Below are 20,877 nucleotides of genomic sequence, written 5' to 3'. Positions count from 1 at the left end.
ATATGTACTTTTTAAATATTTGACACAATTTTACATACATAATACTTTGTGTAAATATTTAGGGGCCATATCAATCATTTAGTTTGGTTTTATATGGCAATGCACATGTTTCGAGTTAATGTACTTTGTTAAATGAATGCACCACTGATTTAATAAGTGCAAATGACTAACTTTTACACTCAAAATGATACAAAATATGGGGTCATTTACTTAAAAATTCCCTTCATCCGAAAACCAGCCATGATCTTAAAATGCTCAAGCTTGATCTCACGTCCCAGAGTGTATTGTTCATACAAATTCCATCAAATTGACAATAGAAAAATAAAATACAAATTATTAACGTGTATTTTTGTCACAAATAAACAACAAAACATACTCATATAGAAATTTCCCAATTCCAATTTGAATGCAATCAAAACAGATAAGTCCAACTCTTGTTCATTGGTCAGACAATTTTTGCTTTTTGGACCAGGCAAAATTCCCTTGTCTTTCTTTTAAATTGTTGCCAAAATGATCAGTCCCAGCCTGGCTAAATACTTGGCCAAGTGCCTTGCTACATTCCAACGTGAGAATTTCGAGGTTTCAAACTGCACAGAGATATCCAGGCGCAGAGGCCCCCGTGCTCCGCGAGGGCCTTCGCTCTCGCCACGCATTTTTCCCATAAGAATAAAACTCTTTCTGAGAAGTGTGTCCATTCTGATTAGATGAGCTGGAAAGGCCGGTAAAAACCCTCCCACAGATCAAAGGCCGTCCTTGACCCCCGTCCCCCGTCCCCCCACCCTGTGCCCTCGCCATTGTTATTTTTGATGTATGCTCACTTGGTTGACTGTGACCATATCACCACCATCAGGGCTGGTTAATATCCTGTGGTGTCCAAAAGGAAATAGCCAGCGGTAGGAGACTTCCTCTACAGGTACTGGGGTGAGTGAGCACCAAAAAAGACCCCCATCAAGCAATCGTTTAAAAACAGGTAAAACAGACGTCCCATTCAGATGAGAAATGAAATAAAAGCAGCAGGATTACAAAAAAAGGTCATCGAGAATAAAGGTCTGACACCACGAAACAGATATTAAGCTCAGTGATTTTGTACCTTATTTCATTCATTAAATATTGAAAATATATGCTCAATTGGCAGTTAAAATGTCAAACATTTTCTGAATAATACAAGACATTCAACATTTAAATTCTTTCTCTTTTCTAGTTAATTCATAAATCATCTAGTAATATTCACCAATTACAAAATTTTGCCTACTTTTCAAAACATCACCAATTATAAAAAATAACATGTGTAAAATAAAACCTTGCAGTTGTTTAATTTGACCATCATTGATAAAAGGTTCAAACAAATAATGACAAAAATATGGCAGCAAAAATAAATACGAATACATACAATAATATACAGAAACGTTCATGCGCACCTCAAAACTGCCATTTGATTGAAACAAATAAATTTCAGTCTGCTGACATTAACAGACCATGTCATGAAAGGGAATTGCACCACAGACACTATAGCACCATGGCGTATTTGGGAAAAATACAAATTTGTATTGATACAGTGCTATGAAAAAGTAAGTACACCCCATGAAAATGTTAGTTTTTAGGAAATACAGGTATTGGATACCTGTACCCATTTCATCAATATCAATAGATAAAAGGCATGATAATAAAGCACACTTGGAATGCACGGAGAAAAACTTTTTCACAACACTGAATGTTTCTTCAAAAATATACTTATATCCATGCGAGATTATGGATGTTATTATTTGTTATTCATATCCACAAATATAAAAAGTGGACGGAAGATGGATATGGGGCACTTCATTGAGAATGAGGTAGACACAAGTAACTGGCCAACAACCAGAATAAAAAAATAAAAATAAAAAAAAAACTGGCCTTCCCTGGGTATGAGGGAAATAAAAATGAGGAATTTTACATACCGTACTAGACTAGTACATGTTTGTTGCTTTATACACACAATTGAAATAATACTGATTTTGTAAATAACCCAGAAAAATATTACAATATCAGAACAAATCAAGATATATAAATGAACAAAGCTACATTTGATTTCAGATTACATCACATTTTTTTTGTATTTACGTGTACTTCTGTAAATTATCTTAAATATACAAAAATATAGCAACTATAGACATATTTTCACATAAAGTCTCCCTTATACTGAAAAAGCACCATGATGAATTTTAAAAAGGTCAATGGCTAGCTGAGTTCATGTGAGGTATGGTTGGAAAAAGTCAGTTTTCATGAGAAATGAATTATGAAGAGCAACAGAAAAAGTGATTTCAAGGGTTTTTCAATATAATAAAGGAAAACGGCCTATGGCCAGATGTTTCAGATCTGGAGTGGAGCAATACAAATGTTACTTCCCCATGTTTTCTAAATACTTCAGTATATATACAACTGTATAGTGTTTTGAACACAAGTCACAAAAAAGGGCCTCAAAAGGATTTGTATTTATCAAAAGTACAGCTGCATTGGAAAAAGAAAATTAAAAGGGGGGGTCGGGAAGATACAGCATTCAAACATAAACACATCGACCAAAGAGATGCTCACTTTTTCAGTCAGGAAAGAAAACTCGAAAACAGATTTTAACTGCATGTTGTTTGGTAGGTCTATAAGTGCAACCAAAACTCACTATGAGCAGCAAATGTTAAAACCAGATATTTGCTTACTCAAAGATCAAACCAATTGAGTTTCAGTTTGTTTTCTTCATGTCTTGAGTGTAAAGAAACCTCAGCATGTTGCGAGAATGAGGACTTATGAAAGGAAAAAGTTAAAATAGTTATGAGCGTACCGAGCTCCATTGGTCTGTGCTCCAGTGAGGGTTAATAGAGCAGGACTGAGTATTGCACTGTTCTCGGTCGGGTGGTTTGTCAAGAATTTCACAGCTCAGATCGTTAAAGCGCTCCCCGTTGGGCCGCTGACAAGCGACCAGCCGGGTCTTTATCCCTCCTCCGCAGGATTTTGAACACTAGGGAGGTAGAAACAGAGTATGGGTGAAAGTCTTGTGTCATTAACATATTATCATCTTTGTTAAGACAGCATTTAGACAGGAATAGATGGCTTAGACCACATGTCCATAATTTCAGAATGTCACATTGTTTTGCTGAGTAGGGATGATTATAAGACTTTGTTCAGAAATCTGATATTTTGGCCTATGCTATTCAAAGACAAAAAAAAATCCAGTTAAAGGGTTAGTTCACCCAAAAATGAAAATTAAGTCATTAATTACTCACCCCCATGCTGTACCAACCCCGTAAGACCTTCGTTCGTCTTCGGAACACAAATGAAGATATTTTTGATTAAATTTGAGAGCTGTATAACTACCACATTGGCTCCTAAGGGACTGCCTCTTGACGGCCCAAAAAGTCAATGAAGAAAATGTTTAAATATCCCAAGTGACTACCGTGGCTCAACTATATGTTTATCAAGCGACGCGAATACTTTTTGTGCGAAAAAACAAACAAAAATAACGAGTTTATTCGACTATTTCTTTTCTTCCTTGTAGGCCAGAACGAGACTTCCTTATAGATTTCCACGACGCATGCGCGAGAATTGCGATCTGAAGTAGTGAAGCTGGTGTGAGCAGATCGCAAATCTCGCGCATGCGTCGTGGAAATCTAAGGAAGTCTCGTTCTGGCCTACAAGGAGGAAAAGAAATAGTCGAATAAACTCGATATTTTTGTTTGTTTTTTCGCACAAAAAGTATTCGCGTCGCTTGATAAACATATAGTTGAGCCACAGTAGTCACTTGGGATATTTAAACATTTTCTTCATTGACTTTCTGGGCCGTCAAGAGGCAGTCCCTTAGGAGCCAATGTGGTAGTTATACAGCTCTCAAATTTAATCAAAAATATCTTCATTTGTGTTCCGAAGACGAACGAAGGTCTTACGGGGTTGGTACAGCATGGGGGTGAGTAATTAATGACTTAATTTTCATTTTTGGGTGAACTAACCCTTTAACCCTATACTGCAAGAAATTGATTTTACAAATCAGATTTAAAAGACATTTGTATTAAGTTGTATTAAATGTGATTATAAATGTAAATGCATGATAAATATGGAGATTGTGTGTAATGTGATCAAAACCTTAGTCTTACTATTTGGTAAGAGCTAAATAATACATTGCATGATTATATATACTGTATATATACAGTATATATATATATATATGGGCTGTTTTGTGGGCTTAATTTTGTATATATATAAATACACACACATGCATGTATATTTAAGAAAAAACATTATTTATAAATAAAATATTTATCTTTATTAGGGCTGTCAAATGATTAATCGTGATTAATCACATCCAAAATAAAAGTTTTTGTTTACATAATATATGTGGGTGTACAGTGTATAATTATTTTATATATATAAATACACACACATGCTTGTATATATTTAAGAAATATTTTCATGTATATACTGTATATAGATTTATATATAATTTATATTACATATAAATATAAATATTTTATATATAAATAATATTTGTTCTCTTATATACATGCGTGTGTGTATCTAGTATACTGTATAGATTTATATATTATTTATATTATTTATAAATATTAGGTCAAATGAATAATCACGATTAATCACATCTAAAATAAAAGTTTTTGTTTACATAATATATGTGGGTGCACTGTGTATAATTATTTTCTATTAGGGCTGTGCAAAAATTAATTGCGATTAATCGCATCCAAAATAAAAGTCTGTGTTAACATTATATATTTGTGTGTGCTGTATATAATTATTTTGTATATATAAATACACACACATGCATGTATATATTTAAGAAAATGTGTTATTCATATATAAAATATTTATATTTATATAATATAGATTATGTATTTATATATATAAACAGAATTTAAGCGCAAATAATTCTTAAATATATACATGCATGCATAGGTATTTATATATACAAAATAATTATATACAGTACACACAAATATATTATGTAAACACAGACTTTTATTTTGGATGCGATTAATCGCAATTAACTTTTGCACAGCCCTATTTTCTATGTATATATATATATATATATATGTATACATGAACATATTTCTTAAATACAAGCATGTGTGTCTATTTATATATATAAAATAATTAATGTGATATATAAATGATTAATGTCATATATAAATGCACACAATACACAATAACTTATATATTTTAATATATTTTTAAATTTGAATTAAAAATGTAATTTATTCTTGGTAGCAATGCTGAATTTTCAGCAGCACCATTACTTCCTTCTTCAGTGTCACATGATCATTCAGAAATCATTATAATATATAATTATAATATGTTGATTTGGTGCTTATAAATGTATAAATTATAAATGTGAAAACAACTGTGCTACTTAATATTTTTGTGGAAACCATGATACATTTTTCTTCACGATTATTTGATGAATAGAAAGTTAAGAACAGTTCTTCAGTAACAATGGTCTTTACTGTCACTTGTAATGTGTCCTTTCTAAATAAAAATATTATTTTCTTTCTAAAAAAAAAAAAAAAAAAAAGAGCCCAAACTTTTAAACAATAGTGAATAGATTTGATAGTTCAAGTCTCACCTCACCCCAGCTGCCATAGAACCACTGAGGGCAGGGGCCGGACTCACAGGAGCGTTGCTCTATGGGTTGTGTGCTTTCATCACAGCTGTTTGCAGGGTAGCCGTTCTCATCCTGACAAACCACCACACGCCTCTGGAATCCTCCGGCACAGGTACTCGAACACTGAGAGGTGTGAAAGAGAAACAGAAGCTACATAATGACAGAAAGACCACACACACATCTTACACACAACCAAAAGCACTAGCACATTCTCACTGGCCCAATTTCACATCCCATTAGCTTTGATGGAAAATATACGTCGTCAATGCACAAACACTGACCAGCCCAGATTTCTTTGATGAGAAAGAAATTACAACTGGGAATCAAGGGGATTTTTTTTTTTTTTTAGAAAAGGCTGAACACCATTGAACCCTTCAAAAATGGTTCGGCATATAAAATACACTTGATGGTCTAGCAAAATAAATGACGTTATAGGTAGGTTCTGTTGCAGTCTGAATTAAATGTAAAAGAGATTCAATTAAAAGAGAAAGACTGAACAGAAATAAACAATAAATAAATGCGTCTTCATTTTTTTAATTGATTCAGATTGATTCTTCTTAGCAATTTTGAAAGGAGTTGTGAAACTGATACATTTTTCATTATTTGATGATTAACAAGAACATCTATTGAAACCTTTTGTAACATTATAAATTCTTTACTGCCACTTTTGATAAATTGAATGCGTCCTGGCTGAATAAAAGTTTTCTTTCAAACAACAACAAAAAAAAAAATTCTGACCCCAAACTTTTGAACAGTTTATATCGTGTGCATCTATAGCATAGACTGAGAAAAAATGACTTGTGCTTTTTGAGTTTTTTTATGAATCTGTCAGTATCACATCTTGAGTAATCAGTTTAAATGTCTAACAACTTGCTGTTTAAAGTATCATAAATCATGAGCGAAATCCTTAAAAAAACTCGAGTCAGAACACAAATCATTCAATTCCTCATGATTACTATCACTCGGAAGGATATAAATATATAGCTATAAAGGAAACCCTGTTCAAAAGATCTACAAATACCTACTTTAAGACACAGAGGAAGTAATGCACAAATACTGCACAATATTAGCTTTTCTTTGAATTCTACAGACTATTTTAAGCACTGATATGATGAAGGAAACAGCATCATTTATCAGACAGAGGAAATGATGCTGTCTGGTTGACTTGGAGGGTTCATGTACAACACCTTAGATGTCATTCAGTTCCTGGGTTAGCAAAAGGTCTCTAACAGGACCAGTCTCTGGACTATATCAAATATCAGAGACATACAGAGCAGGGAATGCACAGATGTAATCATTCTAAGATGTTTAGAGGTACTTACCGCCCCCCATGGCCCAGTCCTCCATTGATGCGACTGGGGTCTGCCGGCTCTGTTACGGTCAGTTCGTCCGGTCGGAACATTTTTTTTCCGAAAATCGGGGTTAGGTGAAAAGCCCCCGTGGTCGCTGGAGCGAGGCGGACACTGGGGCATGGCACACTCCTGCTCTGTTGCTGGTTGGTCATCTGGGTCACACTCACTCAATTCCACAACTTGATCGCTGATGTTCATACACACCACTTGGCGTGTGGTTGTACCCTGACCACAGGATGCGGAGCACTGTAAATACAGACAGATATATATTTTAATGGAATATTGCAGTTTATTTTAATCAATATTTTTAATATACACGTTCTCTCGTAATCTTTAAATCAAATAACTAACAACCTGTCACTGTAAATACTTTGAAAGTGCACATACTGTAAAATAAAGTGCAACCAGAATAATAGTCCCTTTAGTTTAGTTTGTTGTTCTTTTCCTGATACTGCAACCTGGATTATGTAATGTTGATTTACTGGTTTGTCTCAATTTTAAACCAATGGAAAGCAGGAGACCATTGACAGTCCAGCTACTCCATAGTAATTCTTGTCTTCCTGTATAAATGTGAACATTATGCACACCAAACCCCATCTGCACACAAGATCCACACAAAATGACCTCTCATCAGTTTCCAATTACAACTGAGTTCTAAACGCCAGAATGATCAAGGTCATTTGTCTATAATTTTAGGCTGCAGAACAGCTGTGAATGAAAATACAAATACTTGCAGTGTTGAAAGAATGCTGGCTAACTCAGTGGCATGTTAATATTGTACATATATATATTAAATAAATACAGTGGAGTCCAAACAGAAAAAATAAACTGAGTATGTTAAGTTCTAGGTTTTAAGTATATTTAAGATTCTGCACTATTTTAGGTCACGCTTCAAATAAGTAAATTTCTTTCTTTCTTGAACTCCTTCCTGCTTCTACTGAAACACAAGGACATTCTTAAATTATGCTGGATAACCTGATCATTTTTCAACTCAAATAGTTATGAAGAAAAAAAAAAATGTTAGGCTAAAAATAAGATAAATAAGTTAAAAATAAAATATTTGAGTAATAAAATAACTAAAGTGATTAAATAAAAAGTAATAACATATGTTTGAAACTCTGTTTGGTGATAATAGTGGTGCAGAACTGACAAATTTCAATAGGTCGATAGGAATAGTTCACCCAAAAATGAATCGGGTCAGAGGTTACCCTTCCGCAGGAACTTGACTCTCTCGTGACCGTAAGTAGTATATAAAGTTTTAAAAATATGGATATTTTTCTTACAAAAAACCAATCGCTTTGCTTCAGAAGGCCTGTATTATCCCCTGGAGTCGTATAGATTACTTTTATGATGGATGGATGCACTTTTTTGGGGTTATCTAAGTAACCATTCACGGTAACACTTTACTTGAAGGGGTGTGCATAAGACTAACATGACACCATGACATGACATATGTCTTGAATATGAAGTAAGGTTTATGCCTGTTTATGACAACTGTCATTAAGTGTCTTTCGCTCAATAATGACATTTTGAATGCAAATATGATTGTTTGAGATGTCTTTGTTATGACATCTTGACATAAACCATAACATCATAACCTGTCAGTCTTTGGGATGACAACTTGACGTAAAATTAAGTTAAACTGTCATGTGTTTGGCAGTAAATGTGTCATAAATATTTTTCGTGACCTCAACTACAGTGGTACTAATTGAATTTGTCATTAAAAAGTTATAATGGCTTCATGACAGCCAATGTCAAAACCAACCGCCTGACAGTTTAATGTAATGTTGGTGGTTTCTTAAGTTTGATAATTAATCTGCTATGTCATGTTTCTGACAGGTTGGGTTGTCTTAGTAATGTCAAGTTGACAAAGACACTGGCAGGTTATGATTTATTGGTTTATGTCAAGGTGTCATAACAAAGATATCTCAAACAATGTCATATTTGCATTAAAAATGTCATAACTGAGCGAATGACACTCAATGACAGTTGTCATAAACATGCATAAAACTTCATTTATATTCATAACATATGTCATGTCATGATTATGAAGGTGTCATGTTAGTCTTATGCACAACCCTTCAAGTAAAGTGTTACCCCATTCACTCCCATTATAAAGCTTAGAAGAGCCAGGATATTTTGTATAAAACTCTGAAGAAAGTCATGAGTAAATTATAGGATAATTTTCATTTTGGGTTGGACTATTCCTTTAAGTTTTAATAGATTACAACGATAAAATAACAGGTATATTTTATTTACCGCGGTCCATTCCAGAACCTTCCACTGCCCACATGCCACTATGGAGCACACCTCACTTGCAGGGGGTTTTGTAAGATGAGCGCAGGCTGAGTCCTCTGCGACTCCACCCTGCTGGTCACGGCAACTTACGTAACGCATCCGGGTGCCCTTTCCACAGGTGGCGCTGCACTATTGGTAGGTAAACAACCATTTTAAAATAGCATACTACAGAGACAAGCGTAACAACTATTTAGTAATTCATATACATCACATTTTCAGGGACGTACCTGTGTCCATGATCCAAAGCGCCACTGTGTTTTATGACCAGGATGTGACATCACTTTGGTCTCTGGGGCGACGGGGTGAGGCACAGGACACTGCGAGAGTTCACAGTCCTATGGAAGGGAGGAAGAGGAGAAGGACAACTAATTATCAGTAATGAAGATCCGTGACTCTAGGGGTGAGGCCAATATGCTAGATTTCTGCTTGACTGGCTGGAATCACTTGTTCTGGGTCACTGCGCCTTACGGTAAGAGGATTTTAAACCCGGGGGCCTCCCGCTTTCTTACTTCTCGTATCCCTCCTTTCGGGAGACTCTCTCACACTCCCGCCTACCTACACTTATTGCCCCTCTGATTCTTTCTGGAATGCTTGATTCTGATAAGTCAATCATGGCATTCTGTAATCAAATAGTTTTGTATGAAGGACTACACTGTAAAAAAATATTGTTGGTTTAACTTGAAAAAAGTAAGTAACCTGGTTGCCTTAACATTTTAAGTTGATTGAACTGGAAAAAGTGAGTTAATACAATGAAGGAGAGATTGATTTAATCATCAGAAACTCAAAATAATAAGTTAGCTCAACTAAATAAATTATTTAAGTTGATTTGACAAAAGAAAAAATGTTGTGACAACAAATCTTGAAAATATTTTTTTACAGTGTATAGTTGACCATTTTCCTACATAGCAAACGATTAATTGCATAGCGCTTTCTGCTTGTTTATATAACTTGAATATGAGCTCAAATTGAAATATCAATTTGAGTATCTGTGTAATATGTGGGATAATGTACAGTCATCCTGGTATTGCAAAATAAACTCCTTCAGGGTGATACAAGATCCTTCCACTTTGCGTCCGGGTCCTGATCATCTTGTCTGGGCTTATTTTGTGGTAATCCGTCTGACTGTACAATATCCCTTATTTATTACATTTTTTTACTCTCTCTGTCTCTTATAGTATATGTATATATATATATGTGTGTGTGTATATATATGTTCCTAGATTTTTTTATCAACCTAGATGGCTTGATGGTGGGAAAAAAGTTTTTTTTTTTCTTTCATCTCCTGAAAGCCTTGTGAAAATGAAGCTTTATAAAACCGATGCCTCAGGAAAGTTCATAAAATAGTCTGTGAAACAGCATTCAGCCACTCCGGCTCTCGAGCACAATTACACTGGTAGGGGGGGGAGGGGTAAATGGAATTTTTCAGGTATTTGCAGATTGTGAAAGTTGATCAAATCAAGATCCAGATGACTACAGTTTAACTTAAATGAGCATCAAATATAAATCTGCACTGGAACTATATAGACATAGACGTTATAACCACGGCAGCTTATTATGAAAAAACTAAACATCCAAATGCAAAAATGAAAGGCTCACATACACACACATTTCTTTTTAAATTACTTTTCCATCTTTCCAATCATTCTAATTCAGATTCATTAATGAATCATCAACCTATTCATCAAAATGATGAAAAACACACAAAAAAGAAAAAACTAAAACTATTATTGTGTAAATAAAATAATTATGCTCTTAAAATATGACTTTTAAGACTATTAATTGCCATGACTAACAAGCAAATTTAAAATTCCCTGATATTTCCAGATATTCCAAGACCGTGGGAACCCAGTTAAGTTTGATTTCCTATCACTAACCTGATGCAATGTTTGTGTGTGTGTGTGTGTGTGTGTGTGTGTGTGTGTGTGTGTGTGTGTGTGTGTGTGTGTGTGTGTGTGTATAAACCTAGGCTTTTCCTTCAGACGAGGCCTATTGAGTGCAGGTGATAAATATGCTGGGTGGGAAACTTCCTTCCATCCTTTCAGCTTGTACCTGCACCCACTTTCTTAACTCTTTTCCAGTTTCTCATTCCAAGATGGCATAAAACTTCTCAGATATTTATCATAATACTTGTTTTTACACCTCTTTTTAAAATACTGTGTATTATTTCATACAATATCTACAAAAAATACTTAAAAAACGAAATGTATAACAATGCAAGTGAATCATTTAATATATCAGTGTAACAAATCATATCCATTTAAAGGAAAAACAGTGTTTGCAATGGAGTCTTAACTGTGCTTCAGTTCATAAAAGCAACATTTAACCTGCACTCTGGCTTCTTTTTCTTTTATTTCACCAATATTACCGCAATTTGAAACAGGAAGAGTTGTTATAATAGACTGACTGACCCCCTTATGGTTTCCAAAAAGCATATAAAAACCCAACACAGTTCTTAATTTGCAATCAGTAGTGAAATAGAGAAAAATGAATGAGAGTCAAAGTTAGGGATGTCAAGATCCGATACATATCACGATACTGGACTCACGATACGATATTATTGCGATACTCCAAGACATATGATAAAAGGTTAACAAAAAAATGTGCTGTTGATTAAAATGCTAACTTTGGTATTACATTGTGGGTTTAAATGAATAGACTTGGACTCGGTGCTTTTAACCCAAGGACATTGGCGACACCAGAATAACAATATTCATGATTCTGAAGCTGAAATTACAGAATTATTTTAGACGAATCTGCTTAATCTCTGTCACTGACTAGATATATTTAAAATAAATGTAGGCCACTTTTTACTGTTAAAATATTTGGCATTATCAGGAGCCAGAAATATTCCCCCATTGCATTATTATACATTATAATCAACATTATATATAGTAGTTTACTGTAGTACTGACACTAAAACTCTGAAAACCTTTTCTCACACAGTCATTTTTATATTGGGCGAACTATCCACGATACATATTGTCACTATACCCACGATACGTATTGTTGCATTTTTGTATTGCAATATATTGTGGCACGATATATTGTTACACCCCTAGTCAAAGTGAATGTTAGAGATCAATACTCCTACCTGAGTGTCTGTTGGACGTGTTGCTGCATTACATTCTGTGTCATCCATGACAGAGCCGTATGAGCCAACCACACACTTTACAGCTCTCATCTGATAACCCGGGCCGCATGTGGTAGTACACTACATGCACACAAAAAGTGGAAGATAAGTTAGAGACAGTATCTAATTTAATGTTACATAATAACGCCTATGCTTTAAGACTGTCCACAGTCCAGCACTGATGTGATAAGCACCCGCATGGGCAACCTGGGACGCGGGCGGTGGGTCCATCTTACTCCTTTTCTTTATCTCTTTTCCTCATCGCTGACTTGACTGCAACAAGGTCAAGCTTGTGTGGCAGAATTTGCAGCTAGAACGCATATGCTTCAGTAAAGCACCTCAAACATGCATTTATCATGGTTGCTTAATCTATGCAAGAGTGATGTCTAATCTCTATCATACTTTAGGACTTAAAGATAGTTTGCCCACAGAAACGCTGCACATTCTGTGATTCCCCTGAAGAAACTATGTGCTTTTCTAAAGATAAGCATTAACTGCTCAATTGGGTAGAAAACACACTATCCATGACTGGATGATATTCAAAATGCTGCATGTTTAGAAGAATGAAAAGTTTTAGGCGCTTTAGTATTTTCACCCCAAAAATTGTTTTAAGCCAGTTATGTATATCTATATATGTCAGGAGGAAATATCAGTTTACATTTCCAAACATTTCTTTTGCTATTAATTGTAATAATCCAGTGAGATTTTTGTATGCACAAGGGAAAAGAGCCGGTACGATCGGACCTCACCATCATCAAGTCTGTCTGGGATTACATAAAGAAACGTAAAAAACATAGACTTAATCCAGAAAAACGGTGGCAATGTCTTCAAGGCGCTTGAAGAAACCTACCTGCAAAGCTACAGTACTGTGAAAAGTTTTAGGCCATCAGTTTTAGAAGCCATCTTTGAAAAATAGTCTCTACCAGTCGATCTACGAACGCTGATCCGAGTGCGCTGGTGAGATGTGAATAAGGTGATAAGGTGAGCGCGAACAGTTGGCTACATGTACATATTGAAGAGAAGAAAATGGTTTGTGTTTGTGTTTCTTTCGAAAACAACGGACCATATGAGATTCTGCACAGTTCAGCGCACTTGGATTGGTGTTCGTAGATCGACTGGAAGAGACTATTTTTTAAAGATGGCTTCTTCCTGTATTCGCGAAGTTGACTGTGTGTATGAAATTTCTTCTTATTAAACTGTATGGACACTGACAAAGTTCTCAATGCTTCGGTTTGAATGTAGGGACCCTTATTATGCTACCATGTTAGTGTGGGGCTATTTTGAGCCTTGTTAGTGGTAATAACAAGCGATTTTTATTTGTCATTACTCCATGCCCCATATACTAGCATTATACTAGTGTTATAGGCTAAACTGTTTTTAGAGATAAAACTCTTTACATTCGGAAATCATGAAAACAAATCTCAGAGAATGGTTGACTAGGTAACAATGTGTAATTAGACCAAAGGTTCATTTTGCGCCGGAGTTCTCCTTTAAGACTTGGTCGGATAAGTAAATTACAGATATTTGAATTCTTTTCAAGGCTCCATGGACACCTTATAATAGCATAGTTATCTTTTTTTTGGATGTGCTCACCATCAGCACAAAAATACACAATATTGTTCTTTGTCTAGTCCCTGACCTCATCCCATTTTTGTGGTCGATTTCCGCCCCCACACCGCAGCTGTGATAATCTGTTTACAATATCCAGCAGCAATGACTGCACTCCTGGAAATTACATTGCACTATCACAATGTGCTTGAAGTTTCATTTCACTGGCATAAGCATCAAATATTCTCAATGTAATACCTGTCATACCTAAACATGACATGCACCAAAACAATGTTTTATTCGCAGCAATAAAATAAATGCTTGTTCTCACCTGTCCCCATGGTCCAACCTGCCAGGAGGCACATTCTTGCTGTTGGCAGGCCTGTACCGACTCTGGTTTGGATGAGTCACAAAAACGGTCATCCAAACGCTCCTCTCCAAACTGACACCAAATCTGCCGGTGCTTATAGCCCTTGCCACATGTCACCAGACACTACCGAATGAATCCAAAAGGAGCATATTAGCAGTGGTATAAGTCATGATTGACGGATAGATTTTTACTTATACATAGTCTGCATAAATCCAAATTACATTTCTTGATGTTTACCTCTGACCAGTCTCCAATTTTCCATTGAGGACACTGGAACTCATTACAGGGTTGGACTGTGAGCTTTTCTTGTGGGTTGCACTTGCTTTCGTCATCAGCCTCTGCTGACTTTCCACACATTGCACGTCTACGACGCGTTCCTCCTCCACAACTCCTGGAGCACTAATTAACCAAGAAAAAAATACTCAAAGTAAGTTATACATCACATACAGTCCATATTGCACATCAAATTTGATTTCAGAGGCATTTCTCGCACCTCAGACCAGGAGGAGTACTCCCATCCACCAGGGTTGCAGTCTCCATGGCACACTTCCTTGTCATCAGGCTTGCCCTGACTGCTGCAAAACCGATCGTCGACCTTCTGGGTCTTTCCATCCAACCTGCTCTGTTTGGTGCAGTAAATCTCCAAAGTTCGGAAGCCCAGACCACATGTGGCTGTGCACTCACTTTTGCGCGCAACGTGCCACCTGTAAATGCCACCAGGATAAACCTAATTTAGTTCAATTTCTGGTTTCATTACTCCATTACTCCAGTCTTCAGAGTCACATGGTTAGTTCCAGAGCTGCACAGTTTGGTACAGCCACAGATTATTCATAATCTTTAACCATTTCTCCTCCATATCGCTTTAATATATAGCATTCTGCTCATTTCACGCCATTGTTCCTCTCTGTGCTATCATGTCTTTGGACCGGAGCAGATTGCGGCAGTGGTTCATGTGACACTATCGTGAAACCAGACTTAATTTGCCCCATTGGAAAGCATTTTTAAACTTTCTGAATCATTCCCTATCCCCTATATGTGCACTGTGTGCCATTCACCATGTAGAAAATCGTAAATGTGTGAACAAGTGACCATTTTCAGCTGCAGCTTCAGCATCTATTTATAATCTAGGGATGTGGGATACTTTAGAGTCTAGATTTGATTGTACAGAAAAGGTGCAGAGTGAGGTCATCAAACTTGTTGATCCATATTGGCAGAAGTGAGAGACTGTTATTGTAAGTTTCGAATGCTTATATCTTCTAAATTCAAATTTTGTAATAGTTTTGAAGCATTATAGACAACAGTAAGGCTAACATATTCGTACTAAAAGCCCAAAAACTTGAAAATAGCTGTGGATTCATTTCAGGATTCATTGATGAATATTAAGTTCAAAAGAACAGCGTTTATGTGTGTCTTTTCTGTCTATTTTGATCAATTTAATGGATCCTTGCTGAATAAACAAAAATGAAACAAACCTTACTGACCCCAAACTTTTGAACGGTAGTATAGGTTTTTGTTAAATAAAAAACACCAAATGTGAATTGGGCATCTACCTGAGTTCACAGTCTGTGTTGCATGGCTCAGTGATCACAGCTGGTTTAGAAGAGCCATGGCACCGCTGATCAGACACCACCACTCGATCCGACTCACGATTGCACAAGATCTTCCTCTTGCGCTCTCCTAATGCACATAACACACAGCACAAGACATACACAAGTTCCAACACATGTTTGTGATCTAGAAAGAAGAAAATTTCCCCATTCCATTTTCCAAATTTCAAAGAAATACTGAACTGGATGACCCGACAGCATTATATGCCAAATTCTAAACTGACATTTCTGGAAAAAAAAAAAAAAAAAATCTGTTGCTTCTCTCACACCCACCTTGGCACAAAAGACTGCAATCCTGCCACGGGCCGTATGCATCCCAGAAAAAAAGCTGAGGTTTGTCCTCTATTGGAATGCTGTAGGAATACCTGACATCAGGGTTGTAGAGGTTTCCTACGGATAGCACCTGGTTTATAAAAAAAAGATCACAATTAGGCCAAAAATGTCAAGCTACAGAAGAATTTAAACTGTTCAAATGTGAAGTTGTGAGATTTCACAATGTTAAACAACATTTAAATTCAAATTCAGTAAAGCCATATTACCTGTATAATAATCTCCTCTTCTATGCGGTCAGTGCAGTTGATTCTCTCAACGACATGGTCAGAGCCACTGTATTCAATAACAGCATTCCCTACTTTGACTTCCCTTTTAAACATACTGACCACAAAATCTCCATTGAGTAAATATTCTCCACGGCTGTTGGACAAGGCTGCAAAACAAAAATGAAACAACATGCATGCATGCTTTATTTTCTTTAAGTTAAAGCTCAAAATGTGTAAGCAAATATTCAGGGATGCCAAAGGATAAACAACTAAAGTAGTGTCCATTTGTTTTAATCACAAATTTGTCTCACTACAAGACCTGCATGACCTAAGAAATAAAACGTTTTCATTTACAGTCAGATTTAGCAACAGTCAGAGCAGATTAGGCTAATCGGGGTAAAGAAATCCAGTATTCCGTGAAGAGGCCACGTCTTGCTCTACTGAAATCAGTATGCTTCAAAAATGCACACTAATGTGATTATGTAGCTAATTTCCTGAGTTACTTTCCTCACTACTTCACACATTACAGCTTCCAACCCCTGTTCCCTCTCCCCACCACCTACACACATTCAAACAAACCCTTTCCAAAACATCTACATTCCTGTCTTGGCCTAAACCACACATACACTGTAGATAAACATACATAAACACACACATGTGCAAAGATATCAATAAACATGCATGCACACATGCACAACTAAATAATCTTTTGAAAACAAAAAGTGCATATTTCCTTAGGTTTGTAAAGTGCAGTAGCTTTAGTATGAAAATGTTTATGGAAGCTCTTGCAAAAGCCCTTTGTAAAGCTTGCAATACATTTTTTACATCAATTCACCAACAGTATAGCACATTAGCCTACTTTAGCATTGACATTGGATCCATTTTAAATTAGGATTGTTTATGAATATGCAAATCAATTTGACAATGTCACAGACATCCCACTTCTCCCAGTAGACCCACATATTGATAGCGACTCCCTGATGCCTGCAAATTCTATACAATATCCCAGAAATCGAACGAGCCAAAAAAAACAAAAAAAACAAACGGTATCCATCTGGTATTAAAATGCGTTTCAAGTGCGACCACTTGCTTTTGGATTTTGTCGAGACCCTCCCTTCTTATTTCGCCACACTCTACTTTCATTTCATTTTTGCCGCACAAATACTTTCGAGTAAACCTGACTTACGAGGCTTAAATATGAATACAATGTTATATAATATAGTATAATAGTATGCAATGGCCTGAATTCATTGGTGCTGTGTGTGTGTATGTGTGTATGGGGGTGATGATTGTGTGTGATTTTAGAGATATTTTACAATACAACGGCCCATGTTGGATATTTGATTTTATGCTCATTTCTGTTATTTTTACATTTAGATTGCCTTTGCTATCATCTAACGATCATTTCATCTTTAAGTAATTAAACTAATAATTTAGAAATACTTTTAAATGGAATCTTTAGCCAATCCCATAATGAATATCCATTTTTATATCCAAAAACGGAGACCTTTTGCTACGTTTGCACCTCTCGTCCAGACTAAAAGTTTTGAAACGCTGCAGCTCCGTTTTGCGTTTTGAATCTCCGGAGGGCGTTTTGGGGAAGACAGGACAAAACGGAGGACTTTAGAAACGATGACGTAGAGTCTCACGCTCGGCTCTATGATTGGGTGTCATCAGTCATGACGTATCCTTCCCTGATTCGTTGGCCACCCATCAGGTAGCTAACGTTACTTTCTTCTTCATCAAACCTGAGGAATAGTCAATCCGTTTCCTGTTTACACCGGCACGCGCATGCCCAGTGTTGGTGAATGGTCACGTGATCCACGTTTTCAGTCGATTTAATGTGGACGGAGATCAATTCTAATACGCAGATAAAACGCTGGTGTGGACGGAGATCGTATTCGTTTTAATTCTTCGTTTTTAAACGAAAATGCAGTAGTGTGGACGGGCCCTAGGGAACGAATTAGTAAATCATGGCCACGATTTACTAAAATGAGAGAATGAATTCCTAATTTGTGGCCACGATATAGACCTATATATATATATTTGCTGTATGTCATGTGCAGGGCCACAACAACAAGAAAAAAGTTATACGCTATTCTATTTAATGTCTCACCGAGGTAGTTATCGTCCTCTGGTTTTCCTGAGTAGCTGTGTTGTCTCACATCTATGTTTGTAGCACCACTGGGAATTCGCACCACAACATTGTAACCTGTAAAAAAAAAAAACAGAAATCAAAATATGATTGTACTTTTAGTCTGAAATTGGGCTGAACTGCATGGTGAATCACACAGATTTTGAACTAAATCTACTCTGGGTCACTTTGACATAAACAGAACTGACAGCCTATGTCACCTACCATAATGCACTATGTTGAATGTTCCTGCAACAGTCTTGCAAGATGAGTTGTCCCCACCACACACCCCGCACTTATCTCTCCTGGCCTTGGAGTTCAACACATGGTCACATCCTGCTTGCTGTAGAAACAGGTAGAAACAGGTCTTGCTGTAGACATTTGAACGGATTATACAGGAATATTCCTTCAGATCATGGGTATTTAGGGTATTCAGGATATTAAGTTGCATTTTCACACCACACACACACACACACAAACACACACAAATGCACCCACCCTGCACAGTCCCTGAACACAGATGTCGTTGGTGTCAGGCCCACACTGTGTCCCATCAATAACTCTGTCCCTGAGTTGGTAGTAAGCTGTGCTGCCCGCCACACGACAGAATAGCTTACAGCGATCCTTCATCAAAACTACAGCACACAGAGATATCACAGAGAGAGAGAGAGAGAGAGAGAGAGTTAATAGAGTCTGACCTCAGTATTTAGGACATTGATAATATGTTTCTCACCACAGCTTTGTATAACACAATTATCAAGTTAATTGAAATTTAATTGTGTTTGGTAATTTGATTTTGTAAGTATATATGGAATCTTTGAAATCATCATCGTGTCTCAAATCATGAGGGAATCCTAGGAACTTGTTTAATATGGGTTATACTTACTGAAGGCAATTATGTACTGGTTTAACACTGTTTAAACTGAAAAAATTAAGAAACATATTCTATAAGGACACCCTCAACAAATGCTGAGGCCAAATGAGTAGACTACAGAAAAACAGCAAGTGAGAAATGTGCAGTGTTATTTTAATATTATTTATATACTATTATAGTATTTATTCATATTTTTTATTAGCTTTTTGTATTTGTATATGTTAGTTTTAGCAATTTTATTATTGATTTTTATTTTTATTTAAATAAAAAAAATTGTTTTTAAAAAAAGATTTCATTTATTTTAAGGAACAAAAATTGTTTAAGAGTTTTTGTTTTAGTTCAAATTAAAACGGGAAACATATTAATCTATTAAAGGGATTAATATTCACCCAAAAAAATGAAAAATCTGACATTGGTTATTGTTTCAGTAGAACACAAAAGGACATTTTTTTCGAATAATCTTAACTCTGCTCTTACAACATGTCTGTTAAGCTTCAAAATTACAAAAAGTGCTATCAATGTAGCTAAAATCTAATGAACAGGCCGATATTTCAAAAGTATTATTTACTCAAAGTCTTCTTCTCCAGTGAACGATTAACTCTGTTAACTGCTGTTATCGGATTATTGAATCAGTGTGTTGAACTTATAAACCGGATCATTGAACAAATCGTTCTTTTGAGATGTTTCTTTCAATTGATTCGTTTCTAAAACCAGATTTGTTCACGCATCAGATTTGGCACTTTACTGGTGATAAAAATGATTTTCTGGTCTGCTTTTGGTGTTTTGTTTTTGTCTTTTCTGGAAGCTTAACAGACATACTATAATCTGTCATTGTTTGGAAAAGACCTACATTTATATTCTTCACGAAATATAATTTTGTGTTCCACAGAAGAACGTTTTACAGGTTTGTAATGACATGACGGTGAATGACAGAATTTTAATTTAAAATGAAAACTTTTTCCTCTAATTTTTTTTTTAAATATATATATACAGCCCATGAGATGCCTGGACTAAATGCCGTACTTCCGCTATACTTTGGTACCCAGCGGACATTTGGAGGTAGACCATTGATGTTGAAGTGTAACCCATCAAAGTTGGCACACTGTTCCTCCCTGAAGTCTTTCTTTTGCTTGAAGCATGGCTCAGAGTTACAGGAACGGAATTTCATCCTTCGTCCAACGCAATACTTTCCCCCATTTCTGGGCCTAAATGTCATAATAACACAAAATCAGAGCACATGGTCACATTGGGAAAACTTTATTACAAAATCCTTTCTTAGAAAGTCCCCTCTGTTTTCTTGACCATCTTTCTGTCTGACTGCAATTTAAACAGAGCAAAGCCTGCTGTCTACCCAAGTGCACTTTTGAAGAATATTCTTTTTTAAATTTGC

At 36.0% G+C, this 20,877-nt stretch overlaps 1 protein-coding gene across 1 annotated transcript in view; it reads right to left on the bottom strand.

Annotated features, from left to right (window-relative positions):
• Positions 1 to 55: 55 nt before the first annotated feature.
• adamts9 (ADAM metallopeptidase with thrombospondin type 1 motif, 9) overlaps positions 56 to 20,877 on the bottom strand; it is a 35,540-nt gene continuing 14,718 nt past the window's right edge. The window contains exons 13-28 of the mRNA XM_039673475.2: positions 20,511 to 20,692; positions 19,112 to 19,248; positions 18,839 to 18,956; positions 18,596 to 18,691; positions 16,480 to 16,646; positions 16,214 to 16,343; positions 15,884 to 16,010; positions 14,827 to 15,037; positions 14,571 to 14,732; positions 14,295 to 14,456; positions 12,377 to 12,496; positions 9,513 to 9,620; positions 9,247 to 9,414; positions 6,958 to 7,233; positions 5,597 to 5,758; positions 56 to 2,989 (exon numbers count right to left, since the gene is read on the bottom strand). Coding sequence (XP_039529409.2) covers positions 2,801 to 2,989; positions 5,597 to 5,758; positions 6,958 to 7,233; positions 9,247 to 9,414; positions 9,513 to 9,620; positions 12,377 to 12,496; positions 14,295 to 14,456; positions 14,571 to 14,732; positions 14,827 to 15,037; positions 15,884 to 16,010; positions 16,214 to 16,343; positions 16,480 to 16,646; positions 18,596 to 18,691; positions 18,839 to 18,956; positions 19,112 to 19,248; positions 20,511 to 20,692 — 2,515 coding nt within the window. The 3' untranslated portion in view covers positions 56 to 2,800. The remainder of the gene's footprint in view (positions 2,990 to 5,596; positions 5,759 to 6,957; positions 7,234 to 9,246; positions 9,415 to 9,512; positions 9,621 to 12,376; positions 12,497 to 14,294; positions 14,457 to 14,570; positions 14,733 to 14,826; positions 15,038 to 15,883; positions 16,011 to 16,213; positions 16,344 to 16,479; positions 16,647 to 18,595; positions 18,692 to 18,838; positions 18,957 to 19,111; positions 19,249 to 20,510; positions 20,693 to 20,877) is intronic.

Source organism: Pimephales promelas, chromosome 21 (assembly GCF_988280905.1).
Source record: "Pimephales promelas chromosome 21, fPimPro1.hap1.1, whole genome shotgun sequence".
NCBI classification, from domain to species: Eukaryota; Metazoa; Chordata; class Actinopteri; order Cypriniformes; family Leuciscidae; genus Pimephales; species Pimephales promelas.
The sequence above is the reverse complement of the archived record's forward strand: the minus strand, read 5'-3'. Positions and strand labels throughout refer to the sequence as shown.